General features: G+C 39.1%; 1 protein-coding gene and 1 long non-coding RNA gene across 4 annotated transcripts in view; one reads left to right on the plus strand and one right to left on the minus strand.

Moving 5' to 3' along the window:
- The first annotated feature begins 7,557 nt into the window (after window positions 1-7,557).
- On the plus strand, window positions 7,558-12,268 carry LOC133466558 (uncharacterized). Its single transcript, XR_009784961.1, has 3 exons — window positions 7,558-7,767; window positions 11,402-11,434; window positions 12,139-12,268. It is a non-coding gene; the product is annotated as an uncharacterized LOC133466558 (long non-coding RNA).
- The window catches only part of baiap3 (BAI1 associated protein 3), a 35,869-nt gene continuing 22,545 nt past the window's right edge, over window positions 10,992-24,315 (minus strand). For 2 of the 3 annotated variants that reach the window (XM_061750361.1, XM_061750362.1), the window contains 14 exons: window positions 23,677-23,828; window positions 23,436-23,559; window positions 22,335-22,475; window positions 21,125-21,220; window positions 20,631-20,846; window positions 19,890-19,958; window positions 19,735-19,814; window positions 19,228-19,336; window positions 19,083-19,148; window positions 17,545-17,628; window positions 17,088-17,208; window positions 16,089-16,212; window positions 15,022-15,227; window positions 10,992-14,258 (listed from right to left, as the gene is read on the minus strand). In XM_061750361.1, coding sequence (XP_061606345.1) covers window positions 14,155-14,258; window positions 15,022-15,227; window positions 16,089-16,212; window positions 17,088-17,208; window positions 17,545-17,628; window positions 19,083-19,148; window positions 19,228-19,336; window positions 19,735-19,814; window positions 19,890-19,958; window positions 20,631-20,846; window positions 21,125-21,220; window positions 22,335-22,475; window positions 23,436-23,559; window positions 23,677-23,828 — 1,692 coding nt within the window. In that variant the 3' untranslated portion in view covers window positions 10,992-14,154. The other variant, XM_061750363.1, reaches the window with a different exon arrangement.

Below are 24,315 nucleotides of genomic sequence, written 5' to 3' on the forward strand. Positions count from 1 at the left end.
GAATTTAACTACGTCTGTCAACAGCTCGTCAGAGGACTCCGCCGTCCTATACGGAATTTAACTACGTCTGTCAACAGCTCGTTAGAGGACTCCGCCGTCCTATACGGAATTTAACTACGACGCCACGAAACCTTCCTAGTTTCTTTATTTTACCCGCCATTGACTAGTATTCACAGGGTTTATTAAACACGGAATTTAAGTACTTACAGGACTCCGCCGTCCTCGCGGAATTTGTCGGACTCCGCCGTCCTTTTTCCTAAAATTTCTTTTTAAATTTAACTCACCAGTCGTCTTCAATCCTGTGGATTGTCGTCAACCTTCAGATCCCAGTTGAGGAGAACGAAGACCAGTCCCGTAAAGGGTCTTACTTGCCGTGGCCACGGTCTCTTAACTGGAAGTCGGCTCCACAACTGGAATCCTCGGGTGTGTTGACATCCGGCTCGAAGGACCAATTTAATGTTGGATTTATCTTACCCAACATTATAAAAAATAGACACAAAAGGAATGAAGACGCTGCTTTCTCTTTCTCACGAGGAGGGCGTATGGGAGATTGTTCAGATCACAGCCTCTCAACACGCTCTAAACAATCTCCCCCGTCGCTCCTGCATTTATTTGAAAATAGGAGGGTTTTTCCCAGGCATAGTCTTCTAAGCAATAAGACACAACACAAAACATTGGACCAACACCTGTCACGACCCGACCACATCCGATCACGTCCTTGGTCCAGGCGCCCTTCCATCGGATGATGCTGAGTCATCTTTTTGAAGGCGAGACATCTAAAATCGTCCATAATACTAATGCAAGCTAAGCAAATAAATGATAACTTCTATAATATATTTAACATCAACATAGCACTTTTAACACAGGTTTGGATGATGCACAAACAAAAGAACTGTTGTGCACTTTTTAGAATGGTTGAGTCAGCATGCACGCAGAGGTGTACTTCCCACTCCGGCTCCACTGTGTGAGCCTTTCAGCCACCCCTTTCCAGGCCCCCTTTTACCCTCTCTCCCAAAAAAAAAAAACAAAAAAAAAAAACCCTCCTGCTTTCTATTGTTCTCGTGCTCACTGATCAGCTGTGCAGGCTCCAGCCTTCCTCACCACAAACGTCTCTCTGCTTTGTTCCCTGGAAATAAAACCTTCAACACCACATTAGGTGAAACAGCTTAATGAAGATTTCATTTTCCCACTCATTAAGTGGACTTGGTGGAGGTTTTGTGCCTAAGAATTGGATCCTGAAAGCATGTGGATCCTTTTGAAAATGTATGTATTTTAGGGGCTCACAAATATGACAGCGGTTCCAAAAGTCACTCAATACTGCCCCCCTGGTAAGTTCGAAAAATGGAGCCCACGACACCAGTTTCACCAATCAACACCAAAATGTCTTTCATGACAGGACAAACGAAAAGGTCTTAGGAACCATGCCCGAAATTGAACAGGAAATTGGCCATTTTGGTTTGAAATCAGTCCCTCAAAAGGCCCAGATCCAAAACATGTATACTACAGTAATTACACTATATAAAAGCAGTTTATTTCTTTACATTCTTTATAAAATTATGGTTTTATACAGAATTAATATATTAAAAACACACTGAGAGACTGGAAGAGATTCAAGGCATTTCAATGAATTTCAATAGGGAAAATTGTTTTTGGATAGACTACATTGAGTTACAAGCTTGGTCACGGAATGGATTAAATTTGTCGGTCAAGGTTGCCAATGTATACGTCAACGTTATGTCAACATTATTATTGTTTTTTTGAAATTTGTTTTTCTTTACATCTTGAGTTGATCAAAAATCATCTCCCGTGACCAACGCTGAGCTGGAGAAGCAGGCTTTAGAGCAGTTTGTCCAAGAAAGACTGAATAAATGAAAACGGGCTTCGCTTGGCCTTGGTGGATCAGATAAACGTTAACTCCAGGGAGCGCGTAACAACTTCAACCGAGGCGTTCCTGGGCCTTTCACACACACGGATGCTGTTGTTTTCTCACCATATTGTTGGCCTCCAGTCAAGGGCGATGCTGTTTATTAGCCCCTCGTTGCCAAATTAATCCCACAGAAAGATGGTGGGATAAGAGCCTGTAGCTACAATATTTCCCATACGGTGTATAGCACGACGAGACAAGAAGAATAGACGTTGGAGGCACAACTGTGTTTACTTTTGCGTAATCTCGCATTTTGATGTCAAGAGATTTGGCAGTGTGAGGCTCTTGTAATAAAAGCAGGGTGATTATCTCCACTGAGGCACGCAGGAAAGAAAGCTATCGTTATATATCTGCCAACCTCCCCTCGGGGCATGAATGCTATCTTCAACCCTGCTCAAAGCAACTATGTGGCACAATTAAAAGGAACTGGGAGTGCTTCATCCCACAGTGTTAATTAGTAGTAAGTCGGGGACTCAACATGCCTTAAAACTCAGCTTTTTTTTCATTTTTTTTTTCAAGTGCATGAATCCTGGGGGGAAAGAAAATGTGTATTTTAGAGCAGCCAAACATGATTTCTCAAAATTTACTCATCACCGCCACCTGGAAAGTTTTAAAAATATAAGTCCATGACACGTTTCGCCAATCAAATCGAAAGTGGGTGGACTTGTTTATCATAACAGGATGCACAAAAAAAGAAATTGAACAGATGTCAGCAATTTTGGTTTGAATCAGCCATCCTGGGTGAATTCTGAATTGCTTGTTCATTGCTGTTTGCAGCTTTCGTAATATTAAGTAGGACACACACAAAAAAAATCATACAAACATTAAAGCCTGCACACTTGACTCACAGAAGACGTTTTTCCATTTACCAGAATAAAGCCAACCAAAAATAATTCATCATTATACAGATTGTTTACTGTTTTTGGCCTCCTCAAAAGGAAGCACTCTGTGACTCAACCGCATGCACTGAAAGATTCTTGCCAGGGCGTATTTTACAAGGCTCTGATGTAAATATATCATCTGCATCTAGAGGCTGTGTTTTAGACGAGTGAAGGAAAACACGGGCGTTTGATGAAATAACATGTGGCGTCCTTAAATGCCAGTTGGTGCGAATGTTCGGTGGCCAACTCCGCGTGCCTGGAACACAAGTAGAGCTACAGAGGGAGACTGGTTATTTCATGGAATGATGCCGCGAGATGGGACGGATAAAGTCGGAGAAAGCAGTGGACGTTATCATTCAATCATAAGAGTGATTAATCACATCTTGAAGCAGCAATTAAGTCAAAATGGGGAACACTACTTGGCTCACTGTCATTCAATCTCAGTGAGTTGGATGTCCAAAGAAGAACAGGGCGTAAGCTATGAGAAGTTGAGCAACATCCAAGCGCAAACAGGAGTTCAGAACACTCAGAGGCAGAGAAGTGTCGTTCCTTGACATGCTCAATGTGGAAACTGCCTTGAGATAACGTCTGTTGTGAATGAGCTCTATATAAATATAATTGCCTTGACTTAATTCTAATAATACTGCCGACTTTATTCTTGTAAAAGTATTACTTTTTATCTCCAAAATTAATTACATGATTCTTGGAAAATTACAATTCGTTTTTCTCATTTTTACTCATAAAATCCAAAAACATTTCGGGGTAAAATTACAACATCTTCTTGCAATATTATGTCTGTGTCCTCATAAAAATAATTTCTTCTGTGAATTTTTTTCCCCCCACTATATGCTTTCTTTCCTCAGAAGAATTACAGCTTTATCCTTGCAATATTGTCATTTCTATTCATAGAATTACTGTTTCCATCTTTTTTTTTTTTTTTTTTTTTTTTAACCATCCCTGTCCCTACCGCCAACCTTCCGTTCCTCAACAGGATGTTGGAAAGGGCAGTCGCCGCCCAAATCAATCAGCACATGTCCGATCATGAGCTCTGTGAAATCCTACAATCCGCCTACAGAAAACATCACAGCACTGAGACTGCCCTGATAAAAATCACAAACGACCTCCTCATTGCTTTGGACTCATATCAGCTTACTCGTCCTCGCTGAGCTCTCAGCCGACTTTGGCATCGTCTCCCACTGCATCCTCCTCAACCAACTCTCTGACCACCTCGACCTTACAAGTACTGCTCTCACCTGGTTTCAATCATACTTCGCCAGCAGGACACAGTATGTCACTATAAAGGGCTCCAGCTCAGTTAAGGTGTGCCTCAAGGCTCTGTCATAAGCATCTGTCGTTGTAATTTTTTATTTTTTTTTCTTGTAAAAACTTCATTCTTGTAAAATACTAACTTATTTAAAGGAATATGACTTTGTTTTTCGGAAAAGTATATATATTTTATTTTTTATAACCAACTACAACTCAAAATACTTGGAATACTCTGTGCAGTAGTCAACAATATCCATTCTTGTCTCATGTGTTGTTTGACAAGCAGGTGGGTTTGATCATTGTGTTTCGGCAAGCTCCAAAGAGCAATCCTTCTAAATCGCAATCCAGATGACTAAATCGAAGTGGAATCTCAATGTGCGTCACTGAATATTTGTCATACTTCGCCCATGCGAGCGCGATGCGTCGTTGTCATTGTTGCACTGGACTTATGGATTGGATTGAGTTTCACTCTCCTCGGGCCGGGGCCTTCGCCAGATGGTGTTAGCCAAAAAAGCGACACAGTGGTGATTAGAAGCAGAAGGGTGGCTGGGGAAAGGGTGGAATCTTGCACTTCGTCACAGGCCTACCCATTGCACGTGTGTGCGGAACAGACACTTTTAATTACTGAGGTTGTGTAGACGCGACCTGACCCCGGATAAGCAGAAGAAAATGGATGGATGGATTGTGATATAATAGGCTGTCTTTTTTTCCTTATAATATTGTGACTTTTTTCTCATATTGAAATGTATTGTAAAAATGATGACCTTTTTCTCATTACATGACAATGTTTTTCTCACATTATTTATTTCCCCCATGAAAATATGTTTGGCAAAATATTGTTTTTTATTCTCATTTTATAAAGTCCTTTTCTCTCTATTCTATTATTTCATAAAATTATACTTTATTCTTGTAAAACTGACTTTTTCCCGCCATTATTTTTCTCCTCATAAAGTTATTATTTTTTATTCATTTTTTTCCCCTCAAAACATATTAGTCTTTTATCTAATAAAGTTATGACTTTTTCTTGTAAAATTACAATTTTTTTTGCAATATTAATACTCTAAGTCATTTTTACTCATGAAATTAGAACGTTTTTTTACATAATCTTTTTAATCTAATACAATGACACCCTGTTTCTCGTAAAAGAATAAAAACTCAAAAAATTATGATTTTTTTTATTTAATAATGTGACACAATTATTCTTGTAATATTACCACTTTTCTTGTCTCCTCTTCATAAAATTACAACGTTTTAATGGATTTCTTTATTTTTTTTCTCAATATGATGTCGTTAACAAATTGTGGTAGCCAAGAAAGCTGATTAGAAGCAGAGGAAATGGTGGTTAAGGGGCAGGATCTCTCACTTGTACATTATCATTGCACACAGACCCACTTTTAATCAGCGAGGCTCAACGCTGCCGCATAGTTAGGGACAGGGAAGAGCTTTGTTTATTGCACAAATTAGTGACGATTGACCGGGAAACGTTTTCACCAGCATCTGTTTGTGTGTTGCGTTTGATATCCAGAGCAAAACAAGGCAGAAGCCATTACAGTTTGGAGCGTGCCCAAATCCCCCGAGGGGATACACAGTGCAATTTGTTCACTTCCGTTGCACTGGGAGAGGCAACATTAAACATTCAGGCAAGAGGCTGAAATCACATTGTTGTTCTCATGCCTCATAGTTTGTATTCCTGTTGCATAATAATAATAATAATAATAATGTTCATATCCTCATGCCAGTCATGGGAATCAAGCCTGGGGGCCTTTTGTCCACAGTGACCCTACGCCCCAATGAAAAGTGGGAGGAAGTGCCTCACGCAGCTCTCTAAGAAAGTCATCTTGAAATATACATATACAGTTTATATTTCAACCAATGGAATATGTTTAAACACTGGCTGCTGGCTTTTATTTCATCTATTTATATTTTAGATATCTTTTTTTCCCTGCTCTCTTTATTCTATTTCTCTTCTCCTTATTCCTTTTTCCTCATCTCATCCGAGATTGGTTTCACACATAGTGCTTTTATTCTTCTTCTTCTTATTACTTTTGTATTAGTTAAAATATTGAATTAAAACAATTGAATACATATTAAAGTGAAATAATAAAATACAAATAATACATCAAAACCATTTTTATTTTGAACAACCAACTAAAATAAAGTCAAATAACCATTATTATTATTATTATTCAAGTCTAGTATAGTCTGTTTTTTATGACTTTTTAATGACCAACTACAACTTTATTCTCATACTTTAGTTTCTCTCCACTCTCGTCCACGCAGCCGCTTAACCGTACCCACAGGCGGTCTTTGCCACAGAGGCTCCCTTTATAGTTTTTATTCCCACCGCGGAGGATTCCTAGAACTCATTCCCCAGTCTCCAAAGTCAAAAGGAAGCCCTCTTAAAGCCCCCCCCCCCCCCCCCCCCAAAAAAAAAATGTGTGCACCACCCACCGACCCAGCACACACTGGCTGGGACTTTCTGTGAACATGTTCTCTCACATTCATTAAGCGCGCACGAAAAGAAAAGCACATTATGTTCTGTACAGTGCACCACTTAACTGTCTAGTAGTTAATGCACGGAATCAAAGTTGGGGGCGGGGGGGGGGACTCATGAGACCCACCATGTGAATTGTCTGGATGGGTTTCAAGTCCCATGTTTGGCTCAGAAAGTCAGACACATACGGTACAGTCCAGCACATAACAGAATTGGCTCAAAGGCCAATTAAAGCGGGTATTTTGTGTGAAGTTGACTTTTTAAGTGCTTGTATACAAATACCTGGGTGGTTGGAGTGCCTTCCTACACAGTTTACGCTTGCTTTCTTCAGACAGGATTCGTGAATTATGGAATGTATTGATTCGATTTAGCAATATAAGTCACCCTTTGCAGAGAATGAAGACTATATACCTGTGAGTATTGTTATATTACCTGTCACCTGTGTTGCTTCACCATTTTTGTTCAAACATTTGTTCCTTAAAGAACAAACACCACCACCTGGTGCAATGCATTAGCCCGTCTATGGTGTTTCCCATTAGCTGGCGGACATTAATGCGCATGTGATTGTTTAAAATACACAACATGTAATTATCTTTGTTTTATGTTAGCGAAGCGACAAGTAGCATAGAACAGGACAGGATTCAAGATTCTCTGCACCGCTTTATCGTCACGAGGGTTACGGGTGTTCTAGTTGAATTGATTTGAATGATTAAATGAGATTTTTTTATTTTTGTGTGTGGTTGTGCGAAAGGGACGTGAAGAATAGGTCAGGACTAGTGAGCTATACAGAACAACTTGAATCCATTTCCAAGACCGTAGATCCAAAATATGGTGGTCATTTTTGTTCTCATGTGAAACGTGATCTGACCTTAAAACGAACCCTGACACCACATCGCCCTCCCCGCCATCCACCCCTCAGCGTCCATGGCTACAGATGTCTTTGTTACACTACAAAGAAGGCGCCGGCCGGGACCATTCGGTAGCGCCTCCAACAAACGACCACTTGACCCTCAGACATCTGAGAAGAGAAAACGACTTTTGTGGATCGCTTCGGCCGCAATCATCCGGAGGGATATATCAATTAGCAACAAAGAGAACAGAAGGCATTGACGGTGGCCCTTTTGTTTTGGCACCGCCGCGACTTTGAAGGATTTTTGGCCGGGCCACTCATTACCTTAGAAAAAGGGCAACGGCGAAATAAGGTAAACTACTATGTAGGCTGCTATGACGGAAGGAAATATGCAAAATGATAAATATGAAGAGCCACATTTCATTTTCAAAATGGAAATATGGGTAAGGTCATTACCAGGTGAGCTGAAAAAATAAAATAGATTAAACGTGGATATAGAATAATATATAATAAAAGTTGAGCGCGTTAACTCAATAGCATTGCCCAAGTCATTTGGAACTTACTGTAGCAATATTAACAAAAAACAAAAAAACAATAAGCCTGCGAAAAACGTTTTTTTTTTTTTTCCCATTCAGGTCAACTGGACTCGTCTTAGTTGAATTTGTTGTGTTTTTCCTTTCTTGTTTGCCAAAAACTTTCAAAAATGACTCAGGCAATCACACCATTAGGCTAACGAAATGGATTTTTAATATTATTATTTATAATTGGATTAAAATGAATTAACCAATGATTTCATAAAAGACATTTAATAAAGTTCTATACAGTCTGCACCTGCCATGCGATTGACTGGTACCACAGAAGATGGACAGAAGGTTAGGTTTACCCTAATCTAACCCAAGTACATTCCCGAAATTGATTCATTCATTGTGATCGTCCCAATGCTTTTGTTACCACAGTACAACCCTAGAGCTCTCTATTAAACATAAACCAACCAAGAGGCTGTTTTCCCCCCTCAGTGCTCCGCATCGGTGACCTTATCCCGATGTGGGGTGATGACAGCACACATTCCTGCCTTTTTGATCTTTCATCAAAAGCCATTTTCAGGTTTGAATCCCCTCCCACCCGCCCTTATTTCACCTCAACTACTTCTTGCTTGAGGAAACCTGCAGCTTCTCGCACTGTACGCTGCGCTCACTTCAGACAATTAGTTTTCGAATGTTCCAAGATCGACTGAAAAGTGCGTTCGTCTCGCACAAACGCCAAACCAAAGCATAGTTTGAATTTCCGCTACACTAAATCTTATTGGTTTGAATTGGTTTTCTTTTTTGAAATATACAGTCAATTGAAAAAAAAAATACAATATATATATATATTTGACTCATGTTCTACTGTCAGGTCATAGTGACAGTTTTAGCAAAACGTGATGTTAAAAAGTTGCTAAAACCCCTAAAAGTATTTTTAACATCGTCACTTCCCACCACTGTGAATGCACAGTAGGCTACAAAAGGTCAACAGTAGCCAATGAGTCATCGTGTGTAATTTAAACACAACCGATGTTTGTCTAAGAAGATGATAGTCATTCTATCTAATCAAGTAAAACAAACACACAGCTGTTTTCGCCGTCAGGACATTCAGTCCAGTGCTGAAACAAGCCTCCGAGCCCTCTCGCTAGGCCGCACAGTGTACACAGTCGTGTACCCCTCACTGCACTGACAGCCGTGCATCCGAGGGACGCTTGAGGGACGGTGGACCGATTACGAAGTTGGCGTGGGGCCGAGTGAGCGCCATCCCACTTCGCATTCCTCTGATGCACGCTGTCCAATTTGATCTGCTCACTCAGACACGGGCGAAGACACAAAGGAGCTGCTGTGTCGGTCGGGTGCTCCCCTCGGGCCCCCGGCCCCCTCGTAACAGGTGTTTATGCCGCTGGGGGCCACAATATTAGGTACACCTGCACGGTCTGATGATGTTTAATATGAGAAAAGCATGAACAAATATGTAGCTTCGAAGATAATAGCGCTCATTTTTGATTGATTCGCACATTATTTATGTTTGTCTAATAATCGATTATAATAGATGTGCCCCAATTAAGCATTAAAAAAAAAGATTAAACTAATTGAACATTCATCATATAAAAATACATTTGTAAAATTATAAAGCCAGGACCGTAATAAACTTCTACTCCCTGAAGTTTAATACATACTACGTATAATGCAAGTATATGTAATCTAATTAACTGGTGATTATCTTTTGATGTTGATGTGCTCATTCCTTGCATAACTTTTCATTTGCTTTTTTTTTTTTTTTTAAATAATCCTAATAAATAATAAGCATTGTTATTGTTTTCTTCATGAAAAAGAAAACGATGTATATTGTCCAAAAGGTTCCAACTTTATTAGTCAACACATACTGTATAATATTCTACATTTTACTGTAATGTTAATAATAATAATAGTACCAATAATAATAACACTGTGGGCATATTTTATGAGGACATGCACTAATAATATATTTCTCTAAGGTTATTATTTGAGTAAAAAAATAAAAGTTAATAAAACATAGTAAAAAGGGCAGGTAATTTACTGTTAAATTGAAATATAAACAGCATTTTGTTTTTTTTGGGGGGGGGGGGGGGGGGGGGAAGATTAACGTTGCATTGTTGTGTTGGGATTAAAGTGAGTTTACGAGGACATCTGGTGGTTAAAACCAGAATTCCCCAACAGGGGGAAGAAACGACTATTATAGTGTTGAGAGTGAACATTGGAATTTCTGTTAACTGTTGCACTTGTCCGCATTGTTTCTTAAATGAAAAATTTAAAAAAATACTGTATTGATGTTCCACTTTCATGAATGAAAATATTTAAGATGTAATATTTCTATACCGGTTATACTCTTTACAGTCGAGGGTGAACTGGAGTTTATTACAGTTGACTTTGGACACTGTGCTATCATAATATTAAAATATTTTTCTTTTTATTGCGCACACGATTTGGTTTACTTGAGAACCGTTCATTCATTGGGGAATACTCCGCAACTGATTCTGTTTCATGTTAAATGTCAAAATTAAAAAGCTAGTGTAATCAGCTCCCAGATTTCAGCTCGGCACCAGGAAGACGCCGGGTCGGTCCGTTGTCGTTGCCATTTGCTGCGCTGCATTTTGTCTCTTGCTGAATAGTTTTAGATCACAAGATCAGTATTTGTTTGTCCGCCATATTGCTTGTTGAGATGGTGAGAATTCTCTATTTCACAGGTTTCAAACTCAAGGCCTGGGGACCAGATCTGGCCCATCATATAATTTCATGTGGTCCGCGTAAGCAAATCATGCGTCTACTTCATGTTCTTTTGGACCAAAATTTTAAATTGCCTTCACTTTTAATAACGTCGAGAAATTGCAAGCATTTTAAAATTAAGTTGGGAGGGGTCAGAAAAATTGCTAAATTATGTTCCTAAATTAGTAATACTGAGTAGCTGTCGCTTACCAACTGCATGGGCCCTAACACACACACACTGCTTCACACACTAAATGACACAGAGTGTAATTTGGCGGCTTGATTCTCATTGAACAGACAACAATAGTTGAAATGTAAACACCATTTATTTCAAGTCCATTGACAAATTTCAAATGTATCGATCATCTAATAAACATCAACGCAGGCTTTTACACATTCAAGGACAAAGAAGTCACTGCAACGATAACAAGGTGCTTTACCCCACAAGACACCTTCGAACCCACCCGAATGCGACTTGATGTTGTTTCGTAGACCAAAAGCTTCAAAGAAACGTATCCTCGGTTTGTGTTGTGTTCAACCAAGGATGAATTGAACGGTTCCTTGCTCCTTCTCACCCATAGCGACTCCACAGAATTAACAAACAAATAAAAATACACAACACTTACGAGGAGCTACTGTAAGCGTCTACAACACCATTAAAAATGCTGTCGGTGCATTTTTTGTTTTGTTTACCTGCTACACTTTTTCCCCTCCCAGGTTCTCCTCCTCCTCTTCCTCATCATCAGAGAGGTGCCCTTCTAAATGCTTTTTAGAAATGCTTCCATGTTTTTTAGCTTGTTTATATTGTTTTTATTTACATAAAAATGGGATTAAAGTTCAGTTAACTTTAATCCCATTTTTATGTGAATAAAATGGTAAAAGGTGTTTTAGAGCGTGACAGTGCCTTCACAATAAAACAACTCTCAGATTGATGTGATGATTTGTTTCCTAAAGTTTTAATGAAGGTGCCCGGGAAGTTTGCACATGCACTGATAAAAATACTCCCGCAATGATTTTAGTAGGAAATTGTACAAAAAGTTAAGCACCATCTCACTGTCTTGGATATCAATGCGATAATCCATTTTATTTTAATTAGTAGTATTTTTTAAATATATATATGAATGTTATTGTGAATTGTATATTGTAATGTATTGTAATTGTGTGTGTGTATATATATATATATATATATATATATATATGAATTAATTTATTTTATATACCATCGCTGTTGGGGGGAAAACTCCTATGTCCAAATTTGGTCACTTTAATATATATATGAAAAAAATGTAATGCAAGCTATATTTTGACCAGTTTTGATTATCAATCCTTTTCTTGAAAAAAAAAAAAGAAGTTAATTTTCCACTAATTTCAGAGTACGTTTTGGACGAATTCCTACTAAATGCTCACGAGAACATGCTCTTTGTAATAATTGTACTGTGCATTTTTATTTACAGACGTCAGCACTAACAACAGAAGAGTCAAGCTAAGTGCTGTCTGCATCGCTAATGCACGGCTCGCGACTTCACATCCATCATTCAGCGTCCTTTTATCTGATTGCTTCATGAACTTATTAGCTGCACTTACTAGAGCTTGCGGTTTCTCTCTAAATGACTCTTGCGCACCCGCGCTGTCATTCAGGGTGAAATTTTATTCCTTTCAGGTAGTTGTACACGAAGCAATGAGTCATTATTTTAACACAACGCAGATTAAAAATACATTATGACTCAACTATTGTTTGGCGTCTGTTTGACATGATGAAATGACCCCGTCCAAATTTGCATGTTTGAAAAATCGCAAGATGAAGACAAACATTAACGTCTGAAGTTATACGTCCAATAAAATGTGTTCAAGTAAAACTTAAAAATAAACTAAAGTGTTTATATTGGTAAAAACTAAACGTAGTTTGAGAGCTTGACTGGATCTTTTTAACAAGTTAGTAGGAAATTGCACAAAGCTATTAACACCTTAATACTGTATGTCAAAACTGGACCATTTTCAAAGCACCCACAAATGTGGCAGGTCAATTCCACGAAGATGGCAGTAAAGAGAGACTTAATTACTATAAAACACTCATTTTGCTACAGACATTTTCTTTTATCATCTTATTTTGTAGTAATAAATTCAGAACATCCAATGTATTACTTCTCCCCCCCAAAAAATTTAATTAAAAAACTCCTCACGATAACCGGCTCCAGCGTGTGAGTCGCTAATTGGCGTCGACGTCCGCTATGATTTTTGGACGTATTTTTTAAAGAGTAAAATAGTAATTCGTAGATATAAACAGTATAATAGTCTTCAAATGATTAAAAGTAACTTAGAAAAAACACTAAATGGAAAAATGCGCAACATGTCATATTTCACAAGGAAATTGCACAAAATGGCAAACGCGCCGGTTCCACAAAGATGGCTGACACGCTACCTTCAAAACACAACATTTTGCAACCCAAAATTTTCAAAGTGGTTTGAATTGTGTAATACTAATAAATTACCAATAATAATGTATTAATTCATACTGATTAAGTTGGAATTTTCATCAATAAACAAAATGAAGCGTTTGAACTCATTTTAGTGTATTATTGTTTGCACAAAATCCTACTAAATTCTAAAAGGCTGTTGGCATCCACTCAATTAAAAAAATAATAATAAATAAATGAATAAATACTGTATATCAAAATTAAGATATCATACAAACATAAGTGTTTAGTAAGAAATTGCACTAAAATACATACAGACCCGTTCCACAATGATAATCGACGCACTACCCTTAAAAACATTTTGCTACAAAAAAATTCAAAGTGGTTTGGATTATGAAATATTAACAAGTTATTTATTCGTTAATATTCCACAATCTGGAACATTCGTCAATTAAAAAAAAAAAAAAAAAAAGAAACATTTTTCAAAGTGAATGACTTTTTGGACAAAATCCTACTAAAGTCTCATAACAGGCTCGTCACTAATTTGCTGTTGACATTTAAATTTAGTATACTTATTGATACAATCCATTTAAATTAATACTATTACAAATACCACTCAAAGCTGAAAGATTTTCAATGATTCTCCCCAAAAACGTTTGTACCCTGAGCTGTGGCGTGAGACACTTCCTCCCACTTAACCATCGAACACGATCGCAAACCCCCATAGACACACGTGAGGTAAAGATTCAGACTTTGACTGAGTGCTACTTCCACAAAATAGTTTGGAATTCTATCATATCAAATATACGACAAAGATAACGTAACAAAAAAATAGTCATGTGTAGGATCCCCCTCATGAATCCTCCTTTTGGTATATATACTAAACAATGACTCGGAATATTGTAAAAAAAAACAACAAGAACAACAACAACAAGAACAACAACAACTATGACCCAAAAATTGTAAACATAGTACCGTTACAAGAGCACAGGTGGCGACGTGTGGTCAGAGAACATCGATAAGCGTTGGCCCAGGGCGTTTTTTTTGTTGGTTTTTTTACTCCTCCTCCATGGACTTCTCAATCTCTTTCAGCCTGCGGACAAACTCCTGAGCCTCCCTGTCACCCGGCCGAGCGTCCAGCATCCGCATGATCGGCTTCTCTGCGGGACAGGAAGAGCAAAAAATAAAAAAATTAAAATACAGGAAGTCTATACAGTAGAACATTGGAACAAGAAGACATGAACAGTTCAGAATGGCATTTCAAGGAAAGGAGTCTCTGAAGACACAACTGATAAACCAAAGACGAAAATACTAATTCCGACAGCAGAACTAATTAACTTTGCTTAAATGTTACTTACAATGTTGCCTGTGTGTATTTAACTCATTCACTGCCAGCTGATTTCAAAGCGGGGCTACCCATTTTGCCAGCCGTTTCAGAGCATTTCGACATCTTTTAAGACCCACAGAATACTTGTGACAATATAAAGTAAGAAATGAACCTACCAAAAGAAAGACGAGACTCTCTCCTTACACCAGAAATTGTTTTTGTTTCTAGCTTTTTCCATTCTTTAGCAATCAGCAGTATAACATGGGTTGGTTTCACCCTAAACACTGGTTTCTGACCAAAAAGTGGAGGCAAAAAAAAGCTTTTTCTGAAAACAAACGTCAAGCAGAATAGACTCAGACTAAGAAAAGGCTTTTGATGGCAAATTGATTCATTATTTACAGATATACTACTAAGAAACGTGCCGTGAGCAACGCTGACTGACATATGGCTCAAGTGTGGCTCTTCTTAATAAATAAATCGCTTCAAAACTCCCTCAAAACCTCTGGGTTCGAACTTAAACCGTTGCCTGTACCCGTTTAAACGTTGGGTGATAGTGAAAGTTAGTATTATTAAAAGCACACCAAGTGTTTGCGTACCGCTGGGTTTGCTGCGAGACAGATGGAGGATGAAGGGCTGCACGCTCTTCCCAGCCGCTGTGGCGTTGGGCCTCCCCGGCCAGCAGAAGTCGCTGAGCGGGGCCACGGCCTCGCCGGCGAAGTCGTTGGTGGACAGCCAGTCGTAGTCCATCACGGTGAAGGTCAAGCAGGCGAATCTGTGCCTGTACTGCTCGGGACTCACGTGGCTGCACCACATGGATTGCGATTACTCATGTATCTATCCATTTATCAGCTATTTTTACCATATAAAATTATGCCTAAAAGGCATAATTGCCCATGTCATTTTTGAATGTTTTTGGAAAACAAGAAAAAAACAACAAATTCAACAAACGAAAAGCGTTCAGTTGCCTCGATTCGACCTTTGCGGATTACCCTGACCTGGATGACTGAGAATCTACAAATGATTTAGGAAATTATGATAGTATGCTAACTAAATGTAACTACGCTTGCTCAGGATGTATCCGTCTCTGTCAAATGTACCAGTTCTAATGACTATTTGAGTTTTAATACCTATTTTACATGTAAACCAGAGTAGTGATCCAGTTGTGAAAACTTAACAGTTCTATTGGTTATTTATTATGTAAGAGTAGATTTTTCAGTTGTAGAAATATCAATCGTTCTACCCTTCCATCCATCCAATCAGGTCTGATGTTTTATATATAACAGATAGTAGTGATACACCTCTACAACCACAATAATACACATTTTAAAACCTAGCAAAAGCGAACTACTGTCACTGATTTTTGTAAAGCAGCAATAGGGATCCCTAATAAAGTGACCAGTGATTTCAAATTACCTTTAATTTACCCTCTTTACCTTTCTCCCCCTCCCCTCGATTACTCTTCCTTCCTTACTTTTTTAGTGCTAAATCCTATACAATCCTCTGACTGATGTAACGTTGCTAATAAAAGGTGGAGAGAAAGGGTAGGAAGGAAGTGACCTTTGCAAAGAAGAAATTAATTAAGTGGTGACGCAATAACAGTTCTAAAGTGCATAAGCCACCCTGGCGTGACCTTTAAATGACACGAGCGGGAACAAGAACTCACAAGTAGAAGAGCTCGTCGAACACGGGGTGCAGCGTCTTCAGCTTCACCTGCGTGCGCTGGCTCTTGGCCAGCGGGAAGAGGTGGTGCGGACACAGCTCCACGATGACGAACGGGTCGCTCAGGCCTGACGACGGGATCGGTAAAAATGACAATTGAAACCACAGAAAGCCTTGAGGGTAAACACACACATAACATTTTTGGAACCAATCTGATTTTTAAAAACCTGATGAGGAAAAAAAATGCAATACAGCATGTGTTTTGCTTAACTGCGCTTAACAATCGGTGCCAGGATGATAAATCGAGTGGATATCGTAAAATGTGGTATCGAGCAGATCTCAAGACTGCCTTGTGGTGTAGTAGCCACTTCTAAAGGGACACACTGGGAAACATTGGATTTGTGGCAGGCATTTTCTCACAGGTATGTACAAAATGTTTAGTTAGGTTGTCTTTGAGTCATTTAGGAGAACATAATGCCAAGCCTGCTACTCCAACTAGTACTGCTGACTACTACAGCGCGATATAATTTCAGCTTCAAAAGAGAAGGGTGAAATCTTCATTCAAGTTCAACATGACAGTCACCATGTGGACCAAGGCTCCGGGCTGGTGTGGCCGATTTCGAGCGCCTCGTTGTTGTTCATGAGTGCGCACGTTACGGTGAGAAAGGAGGAAGCGCCAGGAAGGGGGGGAAATCCTCCGAGAAAAGTCAGACTTAACAGCCTGTGTCTGATGTGGCCGCTTAAGAGTGCCTCGTTGTAGCGGTGTGAAATTGCCCCGTGACCTGGTGCAGTCTATTCCAACCACCGGAGGCTTTATATGCAAATTGTTTTCATTAAAATTTGGCAAGGTTGTGAACAACACTTCTCTGTGGTGTGACATATTTATTTTCTCTTTATAGGGACTGTAAATATTTGCGATCGTAAATATTGTTCAACATTTACAATTGTCGATCCGGATTGTCGCTTCGTGTGTACCCTGCAAAAATCAACAATCCGCTTTTACCATTCGCGTCCAGTGCCATGATGTCGGCGGCGTGCAGAATCTCTACGGTCAGCCTCTGCTCTGGAGCGTCGTAGTAGCACTTGACACTGATCCGACCGAAGCGTGTGTGTTTGAGGGTTTTCTGCAAAGTGCACACATACACAGTCGCATCAGGATATCTCGCGGCCCCAGTACAGGTATGTGGTATAGGTGTGAAAGGTTGTTTCTCTATATGTGCCCTGTGATTGGCTGGTGACCAGTCCAGAATGTAACCCGCATCTCGCCCAAAAGTCAGCTGGGATAGAGGTCAGCTCACTCGCAATATGATTGAGGAAAAGTGCTTTTAGAAATTGGATGGATGTGTACATAATGAAGTGTCTGGCAAATGTGTGACGCAGCTTTTGTTGAAAGGCACGGTGGCGTGCAACGAGAACGAGGGTCTGGCGTACAGATCGATGCCCAGTGAGGAAGAACGTACCTGCAGGGAGATCTTTTCCAGGTAGTACTGTTCGATCAATTCGAAGGAGGAACATTTGTTCAGCTTCAGCTCCTCCTCCAGGGCCTTCGGGGGACATGTTTGCAAGGGAATAAAAAGATGCAAAATGTTTTTATTTAGATTTTGTTGTTGTTGTTTATTTACACTCACCTCCAAAACTAACAGTGAGGCTTGTGCAGTGGCGCCTGCCCTGATAGATCATCTCTGGTTTGCATAACTCATATCAATCAAGTTCATATCTTGACTTTTAAAGCTCATCGAGTCATAGCTAATAAATTTATGTATTACGTCGTAACAACTTCTTACATTGTTCTCATGCTGGCTTAATACTCTAGGTTAAAAGTATGCTTTGCAGCCCACAGATTTTAATAAAATAAATAAAAGGTGGCGATAAATAAGAGGTAAATATGGCCGCATCAGAAGTTAACATAAAAATGATATCATACTATGTTGAATTAATTATTAATTATATTTTTAAATGTAAAAAGTTAAAATGGTTCAAGATATCTTTATATAAAAGATGGATGTTGCAAGATGTGACTATATTTTCATTTAAAAATACTTTTTAAAAACGTTTTTTGAATGTTACACGATACTGAACATTTTTTTTTAATTTTAAACATAAAACATTTAATGTTGCAAGAAATCATAGTAATTTTTCTTTTGCTATTTTACTGTACTTTTATTTGTTTAAAATCTTTTTATTTTTCAAATTTAATAAAATGTAAAAAAGTTGAACATTACAAGAAATTACTTTGTTTAAAAAAAAAAAAAAAAAAATGTTGGTCCCATGTCCTCTTTGATGTCCTTTATTGTGTGTGCAAGATAATTTGGTTTGGAAATGCTCAGGATGCCCTTTTTTCCAGCTGGCTTTCTCATTAAAATTCGCTAATCTTTGCTCTGATTGGTCCTTGGTGATATCACGGCGTCTTGTGGCTTGTGACGGCCAAGCGATCATGGCGACATCGCATTTGGATCCTTTGTATTTTACTATCATATAAAAATACATCCATCCATCCATTTTCTGAACCACTTCTCCTCACTAGGGTCGCGGGCGTGCTGTCATCGGCCAGGAGGCGGGGTACACCCTGAACTGGTTGCCAGCCAATCGCAGGGCACATACAAACAAACAACCAGTCGCACTCACAGTCACACCTACGGGCAATTTAGAGACTCCAATTATTGCATCTTTTTGGGATGTGGGAGGAAACCAGAGTGCCCGGAGAAAACCAACGCAGGCACGGGGAGAACATGCAAACTCCACACAGGCAGGACCGGGGATTGAACCCGGGTCCTCAGAACTGTGAGACTGACGCTCGAAACCAGTCGTCCACCGTGCCGCCTATAAAAATACAAATACAGTAAAACTATAGCATGATCTTTTGTTGTGGACAGCCTCAGGCACACCTGTGCAATTATCATACTGTCGAATCAGCATCTTAAAATGCCAGACCTGTGAGGAGAAGTGCTCTCCAACTGATTTAGACACATTTGTGAACAATAAAAAAAGAGTGTCTTACCTTGTAGTCTCCACTCTTCATATCTTCTAGGGACAGACCGTTTTCTTGGAGGAAGTGCAATAAGGTCTAAAAAAACGCACCAAAGAAACAGACAATTGAGCGTCACAGTCGCACAAAAAGGTGTTAAAAAAGGTGCAGTACCGACCTCTACAGTGTACTGGAAGCGGTTGTAGAACTCCACCTGAACGCCGCGGTTCTCTGTGACAGAGTCCAGGATCATGCGCACCAGCAGCTCCCACAAGCTCTGCAGAACCCTAATGGGTCAAACAAACAACGTAATTCGTAACGTCCATCAAAACGGAGCAAATAGTTAGGTGTCTGAAATGCCTGCCCACCCACAAAGTGTAAAACTAAACAACCAAATAATTTTTATCTGCCTATTTATGAAAATGTGTCTGGAAGCGACCCCTTCTCTAAATCTAAAATTGAAAATTTTGCATTATCATCATGTGGTTTTATGAGTCTGTGCTACCTTTGCAAATCACTGGCAGCACACACACACACACACACACACACACAAGCAAACACACAGGGGAAAAGCAATTAGGCAGAAGGTATAATTATAAATCATAATGGTTATGCTAATCACACATTGTCCCTGTTATAACACAAACATTTACAGGGAGGCGGGGAGGCGAGAGGCTGCATTCACCGGGTGAGGTTGTCCTTCACCAGCGTGTCGGTGAGGATGACCACGGTGTCCTGCAGGTACTTCATGAGGGGGGCGACGGCCTGCTCACGACAACGCACACGAGTCACGCGTGCACACGCAGGAAGAAATTGAAGCAAATTGACTTGAGGGCTTACGACGTCGTTGTTGATGGAGTCAGGAGACAAGCTGATGTGCTGGATGTAACGCCGCAACTCAGGCACCATCTGCACATGCACAACAATATTATGTGTCAATACAAAATAATGTTTTATTTTTGACAAATTATTAGGTTCATTAGGTCTTCATTTTAAGGACTTTAACTTAGTAAGTATCACCATTTTCAATGGAGTTTAGGCAGTGATGGTATGGCTGCCTTATTTTTTCCAAAGATAAATTTACCTAACAAATTTTGTTTTCATTTCATTTCTTTTAAACACACAAAATATTACCTTGCTTTAGGAAAAATAAAAATTATTATTTTCATTATTTACCATGGTCAACATTTTTTGGAGGTCAATGAAAGAATTCAAATAAAGTTCTATTCAGGCAGTTGTTATTGATTTAAAAACATTACTTTGCATGCATGTCTGCTGAATGAAAAAAAATATAATAAATATAGTAAAATATTTATGTTTCCATATTATAGATTAAATGAAACATTTGCAGTTAATCCACCCAAATTCCTATTACAGAGGACCCCCGCAAACTTGCGGTCCGGCACCCGTGGATTCAAATTTTTGCTTGCAAGTCAAAGCAAAACAACAAGTGCTGAATGGCGGCTCGTGTCTTAAAACCGTGTAAGTTGGGTCACTCGTATTTCAAGGCACCCCTGTATCATAAAACCCCCTAAAAAAGATGGCTGTATGTTTATTATAGCGATTGCGGTGTGGTTGCACCTTGTCCGTGAGCAGCGCGATGAGATGCTTGGCTTCCTTCTGCAGGTCCAGGTTCATGTTGAAAAGCTGCCCGTTGAGGGCCTTGAACACCTGCTCCTTGCCCTCGGCGCCGCACGACTCCTCCATGGCGCGCTCCACGCCCGGCCAGTCCAGGTCGCGGGGCAGGTGACCCAGGAAGACGCGTACGTGCTCCACGTCATTGAGGGCCACGCATAGCTAAGCGGGAAGCGAGGGGGAGGAGCGCAGAAGGAGGGGGGAAAAAAGAGAGATAGGGCGGAGGCGGAAAGAAGGTCGAAGGAAAAGAAGCGGGTCTAAAAAGAGAGCAGGGTGCCGCTGTGAAGGACCAACAGGCAACAACTTTTCTTTTTGTGTGTATGTGTGTGTGCGCGTGTGTTAATGCAACGCCATGCTCTCGTCCTCCTGCTGGGGCACCGCCCAAGGGGCCCTCGCTGCCATTTATCAAGCATGTCAACACTCCTCGCTACAGGCGTTACCTGCACTATGAAGCTATTGTGGTCCCGGCCCAGCTGGCTCCTCTCAATCTTGCGCGTGAGCATCTCCGAGTAGTACACAGCCTCGCTGCAAAAGTTCTGAGACAAACAAGCCTGGGATGAACTGTAGTCATAAGGTTACAAACCTGAAAAATGTACATGAAAAATTTAATTGGGGGGGGGTGATAAAGGTGTAAAATGGCAGACTATACTATATTGGAACTCTATTTGAGTTATTATTTTTATAATAAATAATATATTGGAAGTACTGTACATATCTCAGTATAAATAAAAGCAGATTAAATGCAAAATCAATTTAATTTATACTTTTTTCTATTCTAGTTTACGTTTTTAGTTGGGGTTGGGATAATAAGGAATATCCTCATGTAATACGATTATTTATTTCCTTTTTTTTAATTATAATTGAATTTTTTAATTATATATTGGACATGATTATAATACATACATTACAATTTAGTGTCATGTTTTTTGCTGTTAAGTGAAGGACTTAACAAATGAACAAAATTTTTAGGCATGTCCGCTAATTCCAAAATGTTCATAGTAATGTTTGGCTACATGATAGTTTGTATAAATTACGAAAAGATTTCCATTTAATCCACTTAAAATCATCAAATGCATTGCATTTATCGTGTCTCTCAAATCTTATTTTTAGTATTTACATATACTGTGTGTATATCAATAAATTCCCATTTTATTTATCTATTTAATGTGATTATTTTACATATTCTATTTTAATCTTAAAATATACAAAATACATTAATTCATACATTTTTAGTCATAAAAAGATAAAATGTTAGTTTTTGTTATTTTTATTTTAAAACATTTATGATAAATTTCTAGCATTTCACATATTTTCTTTCTTATGTGTATTTTTAAATATATATACAATTAATTACCATAATTTGAGCCATTTAATGTCTTAGATTTATTATATTTAATATTATTCTTCACAAAAATAAATATTGATTACAATTAATTCCATTTTTTGTATTCGCCATGTGTAGATTCAATTTTGTCAAATTTTATATTTATTGCAACAAAAAAAGAAGAAAAAAACAGAAAATAAAAGGACAAATCCCAACTCAATTCCTTTAAAACACAAAGTTTACATTCATTTGCCTGTCTTGTGGATTCCGGAAACAGTCAGCATATTAAAAGCTAATGTGCACATGATTCGTCATGTGACACTCACGTCTGTCAAGCGGGTGACAAAGATGAAAGCGCCCGCAGAGTCCGGCCAGGCCAGCTGGAGCCAGATATCTCGGACTTGTCGGAAGCAGGACGTCACTTCCAGCGCCGAGGAACTGTGCTTGGCCTGCTGCACTGCTTCTATCTGAAAGCAACAGCAAGTCATCAAAACACCTTAGAGATACAGTATGTAATTCATTCAAAATAGAACCACATGTGTGAGCAATACTCAGTACTGTGTATCCAAATGTAAGATATGCACTTTTAGTGGTCTTGCTTAATATTTATTGATATTAATTAGTATGTATTAACATTTTAACTGCATATTTATGGCTCCCACTGGGCCTTGACGACCAGAGTTTTGTTCTTTTCATGTACGGCAATTTGATATGGCAACCTCAAACCTTTCTTAACACTGGTAACACAGAAGCATTTGCAAAAATTATCCCCATACAACCTCTTTTTATCTATATTTTTATGACAAATCAAACAAAAATTAAAAAGCTAAGTTTTATTTGACCAAATACAGTACACAAAAGACTTCCCCTGCTACAGTACTTGTCAGATATGACGTACAGCTGCAAAATCTGGTGCAAGATTTGTATTAAAAATAAGAAATAAAACTCAACAGAACTGTATAGACAAATTATAAAATTAAACCAAATTTTATAAACTAATACAAAGTTAATGTAATTTATATTAATAATAATAATTAATTCATCTCCCATTCTGCTTATCCTCACTAGGGTCGCAGGCGTGCTGGAACTTGAAACAGTTCTACATTTCACAAAATTACCATGCAAATAAGGTGGCAGCTTCCACAAAATTGAGACCTTTGACCTAAATCACCTCAAACCTCATATCTATGAAAAACAACAAGGTTATTGCTTTGACGTGAGGCAATACCTTGGGATGTTTGCAGGAGGATAGGTAAGAAAATTTGTTACGGGAAGAGCACTGAAAATGAAAAAGATTGATGTCCGTTGCTAGGTCACAGAGAAGCAATCACGAAATGTGGCCTCAATGGAGCGAATGAAGCGGAGATGTATCGCCATGGTTACTGCGCTTGAGGACCGAGTACCAAATCAGGGGCGGAGTGCCTTACCTTGTCTGTTTCCACCGCTTTGCAGATCCTGTCACATGACCTGTCGTGAACAATCTGCAGGAACTTGTGAATGGACGACTTGAACCAGTTGTGGAATACTGTCAAGGCCAACATCTTTGCATCTCTGCCGAGGAGGAGGATGAAGAAAACAGAACAAACAACAAAAAGATGAGTCATGGCACATAGAAACAAAAGTATTGGGACACGGTGGAAATGAAAGCCAGTTGCAGCGACGACCGACTTGAGAGGAAGAAACTCCCGGAAGCCCTTGAGGCTCTTCAATGACACGAAAAGCTCAAAGACAGTCTCGCCCATCGTCTGAGTCAGTCTGGAACTTTCCTGCTCCAGAGTGCCGCAAAGCCTCTCCATGGCCACGTTGACATCATCGGCCACCTGTAAGAACAACAACAAAAAACAGACTTTTTAATAGTTAGTGTTAGAGCTCGGACTCGCCGTAGAAATTCCCAATCGCCAGTCGCACAGTCACAAACGAGTAGCGAATCGTTAACTCCCTGTACTATTCCCGGAATAGAGACAAATGAAAAATCCAATTTGATTGTTTGAAAACTATCTTTAGCCTCCGGTTAAGTCCAGGTCACAATTTTTGGGGGGTTTGCAGATTTAGTCACAACACCAGAGAAGAAGTGTCACAGCTTGCTCACAATAAAAGGCCACTCTAAAATGTGCGGTTTTACAGTATTGGGGGAATGCACGGGTTTATGCACTTCATATGCCACACCTGTGAGGTTTATGGATTATTATTTATTGTTTTTTATTATTATTAAGTGCTCACAAAAAAAAAAACTTGTGAAAAATATTTGAGAGAAATATAGGCCTCATGTAGATAAAACAGTCTTAGATCTTTAAGTTCAGCTCGTAA

The sequence above is a fragment of the Phyllopteryx taeniolatus genome, chromosome 16 (assembly GCF_024500385.1).
Source record: "Phyllopteryx taeniolatus isolate TA_2022b chromosome 16, UOR_Ptae_1.2, whole genome shotgun sequence".
Taxonomy (NCBI): domain Eukaryota; kingdom Metazoa; phylum Chordata; class Actinopteri; order Syngnathiformes; family Syngnathidae; genus Phyllopteryx; species Phyllopteryx taeniolatus.